Source organism: Epinephelus moara, chromosome 14 (genome assembly GCF_006386435.1).
Source record: "Epinephelus moara isolate mb chromosome 14, YSFRI_EMoa_1.0, whole genome shotgun sequence".
Taxonomy (NCBI): Eukaryota; Metazoa; Chordata; class Actinopteri; order Perciformes; family Serranidae; genus Epinephelus; species Epinephelus moara.
This window is the reverse complement of record NC_065519.1, coordinates 28,737,252-28,752,665: the sequence shown is the minus strand read 5'-3', so window position 1 is coordinate 28,752,665 and position 15,414 is coordinate 28,737,252. Positions and strand designations below refer to the sequence as shown.

At 40.6% G+C, this 15,414-nt stretch overlaps 2 protein-coding genes across 4 annotated transcripts in view; both read left to right on the top strand.

Moving 5' to 3' along the window:
* Positions 1–15,414, top strand: part of LOC126401262 (alcohol dehydrogenase 1) — a 125,302-nt gene that overhangs the window by 31,212 nt on the left and 78,676 nt on the right. The gene's annotated exons all lie outside the window — the stretch shown is intronic.
* LOC126401264 (alcohol dehydrogenase 1-like) lies at positions 4,889–12,408 on the top strand. Of its 2 annotated transcripts, none has more exons than XM_050062429.1 (9): positions 4,889–5,031; positions 7,029–7,130; positions 8,803–8,944; positions 9,143–9,230; positions 10,116–10,335; positions 10,554–10,814; positions 10,991–11,123; positions 11,564–11,702; positions 11,816–12,408. In XM_050062429.1, exons 1-9 carry the CDS (start codon positions 4,927–4,929, stop codon positions 11,901–11,903), a joined length of 1,278 nt encoding a protein of 425 aa, XP_049918386.1. In that variant the 5' UTR covers positions 4,889–4,926; the 3' UTR covers positions 11,904–12,408. The 2 variants fall into 2 exon arrangements, with proteins under 2 accessions (XP_049918386.1, XP_049918385.1); XM_050062428.1 differs by having other exon boundaries at positions 8,785–8,944.

The window sequence follows — 15,414 nt, the reverse complement described above, 5'->3', positions numbered from 1 at the left end:
GATTTCAGCTGATCTGAATGTGTTTGCTTTGCAGAAGTGGAGAAGTACAGGAGAGGAAGAGACATGAAGTCTGAGGAGCACATACCGCAATGCTTAGATAATTAGTTTCATATATGGTAAAAAGAATAGAAAGTGATGTACAGATAGTAAGGTACAGCACGTGTAGGGAGTTGTGTTGTTCTGTTGTCTTCAAAACAGGAACCACGCCCCCACCGCCAGCGGGAAGGAGTCAGATTAACACGAGGCAGGGGCGTGGTGTGGTGAAGGAGGAAGTGGAACTATCAATGAGAAGAGGACAACGCCTCGCGTGCACAATGACACTCTGTTATGCTCAAATATACTGGGTCAGGGGAAGGACAGGAGGTCAGACTTCGTGAACTGACACACCTTTGTTGTTCGTCAGGGACGTGAAGTTGAGACCCAGGGCTCTGTAATTTTATTCCTTTACTGCTTAATAAACTACATTAACTGAGACCGAATATCTTCTCCTATTGCTTCATTAAAGAACACGCAGGACTGAGCTCACACATAGCACATTGGAGAGTAGGATGAGCCTCGAGTCCATCAAAATAAACCGAAATTTCCCTTTAAGACTGGAGACAAGTGGAACAGTCATTCCCCATTTTATAAGGGCTTTTGTCCTGAGGTTACCTGTTTCCTTCTGTTTCCAGTCTTAATCCTAAGCAGCAGTTACATATTTACTATATTGTCATAGGAATGGTTTTGATCCTCTTATCTAAATCAGTAAGAAAGTGGATAAGCATATTACCCAATATATTGAACTGTTTCTTTAAAGACTGTTTTACCTCTCTCAATAAGTCAGTAAATCTCTGTGGCTAATTAAAGCCATAGTTATGATGTGACACAGCAGATAAACATCAGCTGCAGCCATCTGTACATGTCTTCTCATTTGCGGATAAGCTGATAGCAGTCAACAATGTGAAAATCAGCAGGTACCAGTGTTAGCTGATGAATTGGTGCAACCCTATTCGCAATATATAAATCTGAATATCTGGTGTTGTCAGACCTGTCTGCTGCATTTGACACAGTTGGTCATGGCATATTAACTGATTAACCGGAAAACTGGAGAGGCATGACTGGGATTAATCTAGACTACTCTAGACTGGTTAAAGTCTTGCCTGAGTGATGTACAGTAACCTTCTCAGTATCAGCTGGGAGCGTCTCCTCTAGCTGCGCAAATATCACCTGCGGCATTCCTCAAGGGTCTGTTCTTGGCCCTTTAGTGTTCCTTATCCACATCATACCATTGGGTCAAGTTATCCAAAACCCCAACATTTCTTTCCATTTTTATGATGCACAAATCTATTTGTCCATGAATCTATTAGACTTTGCCTCAGATACCTCATTCACAGACTCACAGTCTTGCAGCCATAAGGTCCTGGATGTCCAGTAACTCCCTAATGCTGAATAGTTACAAAACTGAAGTGTTTTGACCTAAAGCATACAGAGATTGTGTCAGTCAAACTTTAGCTTTCCAAGGTTTGCACTGCACCGACAAGGTTAAAAGTGTGGAAGTATTTTTTATTCAGGCTTGAACTGACTTGAATATTGCCAAAATCAGATAATTTCTTTAATTCTGTGATGCACAAACTCTCATTCATTCTTTTGTCTCCAGCCATTTAGATTACTGTAATGCATTATTTGTTGGACTGCCCCAAAAATCCAATCAGCTGCCTCCAGCTTGTGCCAAATACCGCACCTAGGGATCTTCTTAGAACTCAAAGATATGAGCACATTTCCCCTATTCTTGCCTTATGTTCAGAATTGATGCTAAAATGTATTGGTTGTTTTAAAATCACTGAGCAGCCTTGCCCCTTCCAACATCATCAACTGTCTCACACCTTATACCCCTGCTCATATTCTCAGGTCTGCAACCAGCTCTTGCTCTCAGTCCCCAGGGCAAGGCTTAAGAGAGGGTAGTAGGGCATTTGCCGTAAGGGCCCCACAATTGTTGAATAACCTCCCATTGAGAATCAGACAAGCTACCTTAGTTTTAAAACTCCTCTAAAACTTTTTTTTTTTTTTTAATAAAAATGGCTTTTAATTAGTGTTTCTTTTTGTTTGTTTGTGTTTATTATTGAGATTTTTGTTAATTGTCTTTAATCAAGCATTCTGAATTGCCCCAGTGTTTGAGAGGTGCTGCACAAGTGAACTTGTGTTGTCTCTGTTTTGTTTTCTTCAGCCAAGTCCTTGCCATTCATACTCTCAGCCACTCCCTCCTGATTCGCAGTAACTCCTTTCCTGCTCACCTGGTCTCACTTTTCCTTATCACCTAGTTTCCACCCTTTTGTGTCCCTTCCTGACCTAGGCTTTTGATCATGACTAAAAGGGAACTTTTCCATTACCTGCTTGTCCATGGGTACATCTGAGTTCAAACTAGGACTCTTCTCTTTTATGTATCCTATGGCCAGCCGTGGTTGCACTAAGTGCACTGCTGCTGAGCAGCACTCTAGTTCGCTTGCAGTGGTTTGTATTGACTATTAACCCCCATGGGGGTCTAGGGGAACTCTACCCTGAGATTTTTATGCCTCTGTCTCAACAGCCATGGCTTAAAGAATTATGTTTTCAGGTTGTATTCAACTGTCTGTCCCATTCTTATGAACGCAATATCTCAAGAACACCTTGAGAGATTTATTTATTTATTTAAATTTTGGCACAATGCGAGCTTGGGCTCAACAATGAACTGATTAGATTTTGGTGGTCAAAGGTCAAGGTCACTGTGACCTTGCATCCGTCTCATTCTTGTGAATGCAATATCTCCAGAAGGCCTTCCGCAAACTTGGGAAAATCGTCCACTTCAATGCAAGGATGACCTGATTAGAATTTGGTGGTCAAAAGTCAAGGTCACTGTGTCATCACAAAACATGTTTTGTGGTTTTGCACAAACCTCTTCTAGGATACAGTGATGGCATTTCATATCTTAAAGGTTAAATGTCAACTTCACTGTGACAGCATAATGCCCTGCAGAAACACTTTTCTGGCCATTATTCAACATCATAACTCAGGAACAGAAGGGGAGACATTTGGTCAGAATTCTAGTTTAAAACTCTTTGACAAGATCACTTTTGTGTCTAGTAACATGAAAGCTTGTATACTATCAGTGCCATACAACACAACATCACAACACAAACAAGGACGCCACAGCCCCCATCTGTTTAGATAATTTATTATGCTGTATAAACATATGACATGTATGACCTTATCTATATTTTTGATGTTTAGAATATCTTTCACTTAGACTTTTACTCCAAGAAGCGATAGGTCTACCAGGTTGGAAAGTGATTTTTTTTCCTATGAACTGGGATTAAAAACCAGAGTTGGGTATAACGCGTTACAAAGTAACGCATTAGAGTACTTTGATTACTTTTTGCAGTAACGAGTAACCTAACGCGTTAGTTTGCTGTTTGAGTAATCAAATACTTAAGAACATTTTCAAATAAGACATCAGTTACTTCCGTTGCTTTTAGAATGCTGGTCCTTCAGCTCCGAAACAGCAACGGCTGTCGTTTGGTTCTAATAACGGAGATAACGTTAAACCTATCAATCTGAAAGAAGCCACGGAGCTTGTGGCTCGCAACGTGGTCGGAGAAATGCTGCTGTTGTCTACGGTGGAGTCTAAATAGGTGGAGTAGGACTCGCTGACAGACATATTTCAGACTCAGGACTTGCATTATGCCTGGTACACGCTACACGCTGGTACTCACCAATTATCCCCGGTCGTCTTTCACGGCGTGTGTGATGTCATCGGGTTATTCTTGTCCTATTATTATTACTTTCACTATTATTTGAGTCACTGCCAGAACTGTGTCTGTTCATGTGCCAGCCGACATGTTGTTGTAGTCACCTAAAAGCGTCAGCAGATGGCAGATGGAGCCTCTGCAGTTGTGGTGAGTAAAAGCCCCGCCACTATATGTTAATGTTATTACTTCATGTCCAACCGTGAGGATGTACCATTGTTTGCTAGCTTGATGCTAATGACAGTAATGTTAACTCAGCGGGCTGACAAAGTGCCTCTGCTGTTTCACACCATCATTTCCTCCTTTTACTCTGTGTGGTAACATCCCTAGAGGAAACATTAAAAATGCTGGGGAGGGGCGTCAGTGGCTTAGTGGATAGAGCAGGCACCCCATGTACAAGGCTGTTGCCGCAGCGGCTCGGGATCGAGGCCAGCCTGTGGCCCTTTGCTGAATGTCATCCCCTCTCTCTCTGTCCCCCTTTCACACTTGGCTGTCCTATCCATTAAAGGCAAAAATGCCCAAAAACATATCTTTAAAAATAAAATAAAAAATGCTGGGGTGTTGTTGTCATACAGTTGTCTACGGCAGCAGATCGTTCTGTGTTTCTACTGGTCAAAGTGACGGCTGTGATGGGAGAATTGGATCTCAGTGAAGGGCAAGTGGTCCATTGCCCAATAGGAAATGTAGAATACTCAAAAGTACTTTAAAAGTGCTTGAGTTACTTTTCTCAGGGAGTAACGTTGGAAGTACTTTTAAAGTAATTGAATTACTTCACTCAGGGAGTAACGCAGTAAAGTAACTGGTTACTTTTTTAAAAAGTAACGCAGTAACGTACTTTGATTACTTTTAAAGTAACCCTTACCCAACACTGTTAAAAACATACAAAACCTGTAACCCCACAAAGTAATGCAATCTAGTTTTGGAAATTATTGTTTTTATCAAGTTAATGTCATCTTTAAAATGGTATATTTGCATAATTTTCAGCTGCTGATTGTTTGTCCTAACTCAGCTCCATACATCATCCACACCTATTACCTAGCCATGTTATCAGGTACTTTTTCACAGTTTTTATAGTTGTTGATAACCACTGACTCATAGAACATTCAGTCCCCTTGCATCCAGATGTTTGCACAACTTCTTCTTGCAGCAGTATTTAAACCTCAAATCCATGGTCTCTCCTCCACACTATACTGTCCTGCAGTTCTTTCTTTCTCAACTCCTTCTGCACTTTCTGACACTCGGCTTTGCTGCAAAAATGACCACAGCTGGTAAGGTAAGTACAAAATGCCAGATGGGATAACTCTTATTAGTCAAGTTGCTTATGTATTTTTGTTCAAAATTCTTGGGGAGATGATCAACTATATATTTTTGGAATAGTTAGATGGTGAATTTTCAAAACACTATTTTTTTTAAATATCAGGTTTTGATGCAAATGTTTGCTTTTGGTAACTAAACATACATTTTATTCAGAAATTCACATTCATATTCAGATGTTTATGTTGTGCAGTCTTAAAGGGTAAATGGACTGCACTTATATAGTGCTCTTGTAGTTTTAGCGACCACTCAAAGTGCTGTACAACACAACTCAACACTACCCATCCACACCATATTCATACACTGGTGGCTACCATCCTAGGTACCACCTGCTCATCAGGAGCAATAAACATTTACGATAAACGATTTTTGACCATTTAAGAATTGAAAATATGGTGAAAAATCCCTCACAAAAAAACACATTAAAACACCAAGACCTTGAGTAAGCACTTCTGTTGTGAAAACTGCTGATGTCACAAAAGGGTCATTCTATTAAATGAGGTCAAGTTTTTAAAAAATGGTCTTACTCCAATGAAATGGTCAGTATGGGACTAACATTCATCAGATACTATCTTTAGTGCATTGTAGAGGTTCCCATTTATTTCTGGGCTAAAAAAACGTGCAACTACGCTAGGAATCTAGGTGTGATTTTTGATGCCAAACTCTGTTTTGATAATCAAGTCAAAAGTGTTGTTCAGTCTTGTTTCTTTCAGCTCAAGATGAAAAAGTTGTTAATGCTTTTATTTATTCGCGACTTGATTACTGCAATGCACTTTACTCAGGTATTAGTCAAAGCTCCCTCCATCGTCTCCAGCTGGTCCAAAATGCTGCTGCCTGACTCATTGCTGGGACAAAGAGGCATGAGCACATCACCCCTGTGCTTGCCTCCCGACATTGGCTCTCTGTTAGTTATTAAATTGATTTTAAAATTTTATTACTCACTTTTAAGGCCTTAAATGGTTTAGCTCTGAAATATACTACAGACTTATTGACACACCATGTGCCCTCTTGACCACTGAGATCCACGAATGGAGCCCTGCTGGTTACTCGTAGGTCGCAGTTTGTGACGAAGGGAGATCGTGCTTTTGCTGTTAGAGCCCCCACACTCTGGAATGCTCTGCCTATTGAACTAAGGCACACTAAGTCCCTTGCCTCTTTTAAATCTCATCTTAAAACCTTTCTCTTTGTAAAAGCTTTTGGGAATGTTTGACTGCTTTTATTTTATACTGTTTTAATTTGTTTTGTTTGTATTTATTCATTTTAACTGTTTTCTGCTTCATGTGTATCAGTCTTTTAGTCACTTGCCAAGGTAGTTTTTTTTTACCACCTTATTTGGTTGTATCTCTTCTTGTTAAGCACTTTGTAAAATTGTTAAGAAAAGTGCTATATAATTAAAGTTTATTATTATTATTATAATTAGCCAATAAACTCAAAAGCCAACTTGATTAACCGCGAGGGATCCAGCTAAAAACAAATTATGGGTGGTCGCCAGTTTCAAAGTCCTAAGTGGCCCCCACAGAGACTTTGAAAAGAATAACAAGAGTCGTTTTGGGATTGGTCACAAGCTAAACTTTCCAAAAATGTATAGTTTATCAACTACCCAAAGATACTGAATGAAGGTTGCAACCAGGACATTATGACAGACCATATGTTTAACTGACATGTTTTAATGAGTTTTTCAGAGTATATATAAAGTATAGCGTATGTATAAGCATAGTTGAATACTGTAGGTAGAAAAAGAAAACATCAAAAAACAATGCAAAAAACCTTATATTAAAGGTATACTATTTCCGCCTGGTGGTTGTTTTGTTTGTTTGTTTAATTTGCATAGCTTCCTCTTGGATGCCTGCTGCTTATGGTCTGGTACCTGGCGTCTACCTGTTTATAATGTCTCAAATTCACCTGTGCACTGTGCCCAGAAATGTGAGATTTCATGCTGGTGTCACCACCCTGTAGGTCATCAAATGTAAGGCAGCAGTGGCCTGGGAGCCCAACAAGCCTTTGGTGATTGAGGAGATTGAGGTAGCCCCACCCCAGGCCAACGAGATCCGCATCAAGGTGAGAGACATCCACTTACACATGTACACAGGAATGTCTTACTGCACTTTTGAGTTAGTGAATTAATGTAGAAATGTAGAGATTACTGATGATTTTTACGACTTCACTAACCAGAAATCTGTAGTCACATCATCACACTAATGTCTTCTAATGAATGTGCAACTGACAGTGTTGGGGGTAATAAGTTACAATCATTCAGGTCATGAAAATATGCTGAAGCATTTTGTGAAAAACCTAAGACAGATGTCTCTATGCATGAAGTGTAAGTAGCACAATGGCTTAAGGCGTTACTGATTATACCTTCCATTTTGTCCATGAAAGCATTAAGAGATGCATTACTCAAAAGAAATGCATGAAAATTACAGCAATACAAATGGGACATTAATGATATAGAGTTAAAAATTACAGCATGCATGGCACTCATTTCAGCAGCTGGACATTATCTGCAATAATCCTTTAACGGGCTGAGACAAACTGACACAATGTTTTTATACACAAAGAATGAAATAACCTAATGTATTAAGATTACTGGCACAATTACATTACTTACAATTTCTCATAAACAGCTTTTCACAAAGTTTCTAAATTTTGCCATATCACTGTAGGATTTTGCATGGCACTTGCATCATCAAGGGTCGTGTTATTCTGAATAATAAATGTGTTATCTTAAGACATTTTGCAGCATCAGCCTTGAGATTTTTTTTTCCCCAAGTCTTTGCACTCATGTCATAAGGCACTCTTCACCTAATGTGATGCTGTTTCAACAATGACATTATAATGTGGCAATCTCTATCAAAATCAGTTGATTGTTTTTCATTTCTAGATAAATGTGGATTTATGTCAACATTTTGATTTTTGGTCATTTTAGGGTTTTAGTTGATATTACATGAACAAAGTCTTGGGTTTTAGAATATGAAACTTGTATCACCGAATTTGAACGATAAATAAAATTTTGAAGCATGAAGGCATGATGAAAAGCTAGCAGCAAATACTTGCCAAATGATTTCAAAGAAACAAAGTCTTGGCTTTCGGAATATTAAAACCTCAAATTCAAAATGTGAATGAATGAACACATTGTTAGCTTGGTTTGATTCTCCACAATTCAGTTGTTCAGTTCTGTTTTACAGAAACTATGAGATCCAAAGTATAATTCATTTAGATTTACCGCCATGGTAAGCAAAAGAGATAGACATAAAGTGGCATCTTCCTACCTTTGAAACAGTCATTAAGTCCAAATATGTGTTCATTCCTCCATTATTTATATTCTTTTAGTCCTTAAGGGTCCAGTGATCAAAAATATCAGTAAGGTTTTCATAAAATGTATCCAAGCTGTGGATACCGTCATGTATAGTCCATTGCTAACTGTATACTAATGTCATTCTTCAGCGGTTCTACAAAAACTGTATTAATAACTACATTATAACTGTATTGTCTTGTCTTTCTGCACTTTGTTGTTCGGTATGCCTGGTTTTGTTACCATGCTGGTTCAAAAAAAAAAAAAAAAATTTTTTTTTTGTGTATTTTTCTTCCAAGGACAGCCGCTGGAGTACAGCATATGCTCTAATAAATAATTGTAACATTATGACTAGTAACCGAATAATGCTCAACCCTTACCTGTTCAAAAGAAACACGCATCAGTGTTTTTAATATGTAGTTGTTGTCTTCGGTGCAGATTGTGGCAACTGGGGTGTGCCACACGGACCTGTATCATCTGTTTGAGGGTATGCCAAAAGACGGCTTCCCAATAGTTCTTGGCCATGAGGGAGCCGGCATTGTAGAGAGCGTTGGGCCTGGAGTCACTGAATTTCAACCAGGTCAGTGAAAGCCTTCAACCTCAACAGTTTAATTTGTCTAATAGCTCATGTTTTTTTTTCCCTGTCAGACTTTGTGGCAGCAATGTCAACGATGGGTTGACCAAGGCCTATTTGTGCCATCCAGCCCAACAAACCTGTTTGACATTTGATTTTAGGTCTTGAAAGTTTGCCCTAAAATCCACTGTTTCTGAATTTCAGGAGACAAGGTGATTCCTCTGGTTATCTCCCAGTGTCAACAATGTCGCTTCTGTAAGAGTCCCACAACCAACCAGTGTGAGAAAGGATGGTGAGCTCATCTCCTAAAGGAACAGTGTGGAAGATTTAGGGGGATTTAGTGGCATCTAGTGGTGAAGATTACAACCAGGTGAAACTTCTCCCAGTTAGAATTCCTTCAGTGATCTTTGCTTAGTAGGTTTTTTGGGGGTGGGGGCTGATCATCCATTGAGGTCTCTTCCTCTCCAAAACAAAGAGACCAGGCAATTAAATGTAAACTTAAATGATGTGTGCTCTACCGCCCATACATCCATCCAGCATTTGAGAGAAGTGCCACTGATCCCGAGCATGCCAACTGGGACAAAAAGCTGTCGATCATTACGTCAAAATAAGTAATTAAAACCAAACTTATCTGAAAAATGAACACTAGGACATACATTAGCTAAATTATTTGAATTATCTACAATAACAGAAACCATCTTTGGAAAATTTTGTTTGACTTGTTCGGTAACATTTTTCTTTGGCCCATGTCCCATCCAATATAAATGACTCATTTCAGGGTAACGAAAACACTACCATTCTTGTTTTCATGTGCTTATACACTTAAAATAACAAACTTATGATACTGTATTCCATTTCTGCCAATATATCCCCCTAAATCCTACACACTGGACCTTTTCTTTCAGTTGTCCGGGACGTGTTCATAAGGTCATAGACCCATTTGAGAGTGCACTCACAATTCATGCATAATGTCTCTACCTATGTCATAGTACTTATTATGTCAGTGGAGCAACTTCGGATGTTGTCTGCTGTAGATACAGAACAGATTGTTTGGGTCTTTGGTTTTTCATTTTTTGGCATATTGCTCATGTTAACAAATACTCGCTGCACTCTCTCAGGTTCAATGCAAAAATTTAGACTGAAGTTGTATTTTCATTTGAATAAATTTTCTGTTCAGGGCTGCTGATCGTTTTGATGTGATGGCATTAGCAGACTCCAGATTTACATGTAAGGGAAAGAAGGTGCTGCAGTTTATCGAAACCAGTACCTTCTCTGAGTACACTGTGATTAACCAGATGGCTGTGGCTAAGATCGACCCCGCTGCTCCTCTGGACAAAGTCTGTCTCTTTGCGTGTGGGGTCACCACAGGATATGGAGCAGCAGTTAACACAGCTAAGGTGTGTATGTTTGACTGTTGGGGATAGTCCAATATGTATTATTGAAGGCTAATACCTACAGTAACAAATTCCCCATACAGCACTCTATTAAACATCTGACATTGGAAATGAAACATACTAACTGCCTTTGACACCACAGTGTTTAGGGAGAACTAGTGTTTTAAGAATTGAGAGGTCCAACCTAAGGGCCATGTTGACCAAAGTCTGTGCTACTTTAGGTAAAACCGGACTCTACATGTGCTGTGTTTGGCCTGGGAGCTGTGGGTTTGGCTGCAGTCATGGGCTGCAAGGCTGCAGGAGCCAAGAGGGTCATCGCTGTTGACATCAATCCAGAGAAGTTTGAAAAAGCCAAGGTGTTCGGTGCAACAGACTTTGTGAACCCCAAGGATCATAGTAAACCCATCAGCCAAGTGCTATCTGAGATGACTGACGGAGGAGTGGATTACTCCCTGGAATGTGTTGGGAATGTAGAAGTCATGGTGAGGCAGGTTTCTTAGCAGGTCTGATCCAAAAAAATAAAGTCTTCAAGAAGGCACATTATATGGGACATTTTTTCCCAAGAGGTGTTATCCAAATGTTAAAGCACGCATTTTCTTTGCTGCTCTGTGGATTTGATCCCCTGTGGCAACTGATTTTGTGCTGTTTCTCCATCTAGCGCAATGCCTTGGAGTCTTGTGTGAAAGGGTGGGGTGTTGGCGTGATTGTTGGTGCGACAGACTTGCAAGACTTTTCTACTCGACCTAATCAGTTCCTTGCTGGCCGCACACTGAAGGGCTCCCTGTTTGGAGGTGAGATGCCTATGTCAGTGTGGGATGGTAAGATATGACCATCCTACAGTTACTAATGGCACTACTTTAACTGTCACAGTTACATGTTGTCAATTATCATTTCTGATTGGTTGTCAGTCTCAAGGGGGCGGGTCTTAATAGTAATTGAGGTAATATGAGCAACAGCGAAACTGGGATGAGCTAATCTGGGTATTGGGTAAGGCCTGCATCCTTTGTTGTTAACTGGCAACTGAAGGCATTTCACATACATATGGCCTGTTGGTAGCCAGTACAGCCATCGGGTTTAATGGTAGTTAAATCCCCTCATTTAACAACCACCACCTGGACTGTCACAGTAACCAAAAGGCTGTACACCTGATCTTTGCAATCATTCAACTGGTATTACTAAGATAAGAATCTGTTTGCTCTCATTTCATTTTGTGTGTTTTCTTTTTGTTCAGGATTTAAGAGTAAGGATGGTGTGCCTCGGATGGTTAGAGCCTACCTCAACAAGAAGGTGAAGCTGGATGAGTTCATCACCCACAACATGACTTTAGACCAGGTCAATGATGCCATGGAAACGATGAAGCATGGAAAATGGTAGATTTACACCTCCATACTTTCCACACCATTCAGGAATTACTAACCAGCTACACAGATGAAAAGTTTATACATGCAAGTCCTCTAACTGATTTTTTGTTTTTGCTCCACAGCATCCGAACAGTGCTGAATGTATCTCCACATAAAGACCATTATGTTCCTTTCAGTGATGCCAAAACATTTCAGTCAGGGAAGACTTAATTGAAAGAGATGCTTAAAGAGTAATAAAATTAATTTATGGACAAAGTGCACAATGGGGGAGTTGAAGAAAAATTAGATCTGTGATTAGATCCCATCATGACCTCATAATTTAAAGGAGCAGTGATACCATAAGCTATACAGGAAAATCCCCTCAATGAAGTTTAGACACAGGCAGTGGTGAAAAGGTCAAGAGCAATGGCTGAAGATGTGGATGGATGGGATGTGTAGCAGGACTTCTGATGAGCTCACTGGAAGGTGAACTGGGAAGACTGGTTGTGATAGAAATATGAGATTAAAGGGGTGGTGGAGGGTTACATCGATCTGACACTAAAATGATAGGTGACAGTGGAAAGGAAAGAAGTTTTAAACTTTGGCAACAAAGAAATAATTGGCTTACTTAGGTTGTGGCAGAATCTGATGCCTGATGTCTTGAACTCTGAACACTATTCAATGGAATACATGCAGATTGTGATAAATGTGTTCAAATAAACAAATGGGATCTGTGGCTTTCTTGTTTATTTTTTGTAATTTGTTTTACTTTAATTTACTTAGATAAATCTATTGAGAGCCCATTTCATTTACAATGACAACCTTGCCAAGAAGCAGCTACAGGAGGCAAGTCATTAAAACATAGATACAGCTGGTGCAATAAAACAACAATACAAAAAGTATATACAGTATATACAACAACAGAGGTGCATGTACTGTGTTCCAGAAGAGCATATTCAAAAACAGGTGCAGTCACCAGAAACTATTGCTTGTAATGAGCTATATATGAGCAGGGTGATGGAATCAAGGTTTTGAGTTTAACACCTTTTGCAACTCATTCCAGTAAGTAATGGACAAAGTAGGTGCCAACTTTACAAATGACCATACTTGTGAATTTTCTAGAGTGTAAATTGCAGTTACAAAGCGGATAACATTATAGCAGATAACATCCAGTTTACTTAGATTTTTGGCGAACTTGTAGATTAAGTCACGGATTGGAAGAATTGTCATTTTAATCAAGATGTACTTTGCAGAGTGGGTGAAAAATACTTTTTGTTGGTACAAGAAACAAATTTTTGATCTAACCTTCGAGAGCAGTGTGCTGATGTGTATTCAAAAAGAGAGTTAGCTGTCTAGCCAGATGCTCAGGTAATTATAGAAATTGACAAATTCGAGTTCTGACCCATCCAGGAAGGAGATTTTGAGGTGGCTGGAGACTTGAGGTAATTTCTGGGTGAAGACTATGCATTTTGTTTTATTAGTATTCAGGAGAAAGTGAAGGTTGGAATGAGCGATTGGATACTGTTGAAGCTGTGCTGCAGGGAAGTCAGGGCAGCATTCAGGGCAGGGCAGGAAGTGTACAAAATAGTGTCATCAGCATTCAAAGATACATCCAAGGATGTGCTGGGATACATCATCAGTGATGTTACCTGAGGTCATATAGATGTTTTGGGTCTTTCAACATCATACACCCTGCCTCAAGTGACCCAGCTGGGATAGATCAGATTCTGACTTGTGTCCAAGCAGCATTGTGCCACAGATCATTCCCTCCCCCGACCCACAGCCATCTCAAGGCCTCCTTAGCAGCCTCTGTGGTGGACTTCATGGCTTTCTTCTTTGCAGCTCTAGAGATGCCAAGTTGGGTGTGGACTCTGCAGAGTGAATGGGCAGCATAGCTTCTGCATGCTACCTCGATGGGCTTGTGCCCAGCATTGATCCACCAGCTCCTGGCACTTGGCCCACTTCCACTCATTGGCCTCTTCAATGCAGTCTCCCCGAAGGCACTGTTCACTCAATTAGGTTTCATCAGGCCTCAGTTAAGATGATGTTTTGTGGCCCAGGAACTTAAGTTGCCTTCCCAATTTGTAGCTCCCAATCAGATGCAGTGGTAAGCAGATGTGATGGTGTTCCTGGCTGAGGTCTGGGTTGCTCTCCGGCCTTGATGAAGGTGATCTGTTTCCTGTTGTAATGGAGGTGCTCGCTGCTGGTTATAGCTTTGGAGATGCACTCTGCCACTGCATTAAGCACTTGGTTGGAGCGCCAGCAATAAAGTTCTTCTCCCAAGGCTTTCAAGCAGCTACAGAGGGTATGCTCAAATGATCCTTTTCCAGGACATAGAGGGCATAGATGGGCATAGATGGGGTTTAACTCTTGCCCCAGACACAGTGTTTCACTGAGCTTGGAGAAACATCACATACAGCTTGGAACATAAACTCGATGCACTGGGGTTCTGCCTACCAGATATCAGATCTTCCATTTTAGCACACTCCCCTTGTCCATGCTCCTTCCTACCTTCCTGCTATTCTGTTCTTCCAAAACACCTGCCCATACCTCCAGGACTAGTTGGCATCTATCCCTGCCCTGTACCCTGTCAAGAATGTGCCCACTTCCTGCAACCCTGCTTGCCAAGACGCCACCATCCCTACCAATACCCTATGTCTCCGCTGAGATCCTGATACCTCATGTCCTTCCTGGGCCTTCCACTTCCTCACTCGTCCGTGACTCAGTTTCTGCTGTTGCCACATAAGTCTCCCTGGAGTCCCTGAAGTTTCCAGCCAGGCTGCTGAAAGGAAGCTGTAGTTTGTTGCTCTCACATACAGACTTGCGCTGCACAGGCTGCGCTGTAGGTAGCTGCTTATACCCTCCAGCACCCCCTCTGTCATCAGGGGTACCTCATACACCAGCAGAGGCCAGAGTATTCAAAGTAGTGTTGGTACATCCTAGGTTTGAATTTGCTCAGTAAATGTGACTTGTCCATTGTAGTGGTTTGGGTCTCAAGCTCCATGGTGGTTGTCTAGATAGTAGGGTTGGGTACCGAAACTCTGTACTTTTTGTACTTGGTACCGATTCACGTCGGTACTACCGAGTACCGATTCACTTAAAATGAATCGGTGCCAAATTTCGGTACCTGAGATGGAGGCGGAGCAAGAGTGCATGATTCGCACCTCAGACTCAGCAACAATGGTGACAAAAAAAATGTGCAGACAAAAGTTAACGTGCAGCACTGTTCCTAAATGTTCTCAATAAAATGCTGAAACTGATATGAAACGCATATCACATGAAACAGCGGAACTGTAGCTTTCCGACAAGGCCAAGCACATGTCGGTAATCCAATGTTTTCACAGCAAAATTTTTTTATAAAGTTACAATAAAATGATGTACAACAGAGCTTTCATACAGCTTTGCACACACATTACTCTTGGATGGATTACTCGCGAATGCAGGCTCGCACAGAAACGCCACGCATATCACATGAAAGCGCAGGACCACACACATCATTGTGCTGTCATCCCATCACGCTATAAATCCAGATCAATTGTCTACAATATAAAAACCTGATGAATTTCTTTGCAATCCATTATACAGATCTTGTTATCAGTCACTTCATATAGTGAGGAATATCGTATCTTACCACATTTTAGGCTTGCCTGTGTTTCTCCCTGTCTATCCACATTTGTATTCCGGCTTTCAAGATGCAAATATCTCCATATTGTCCAGTTGACACTCCATCAAACTTTGTATG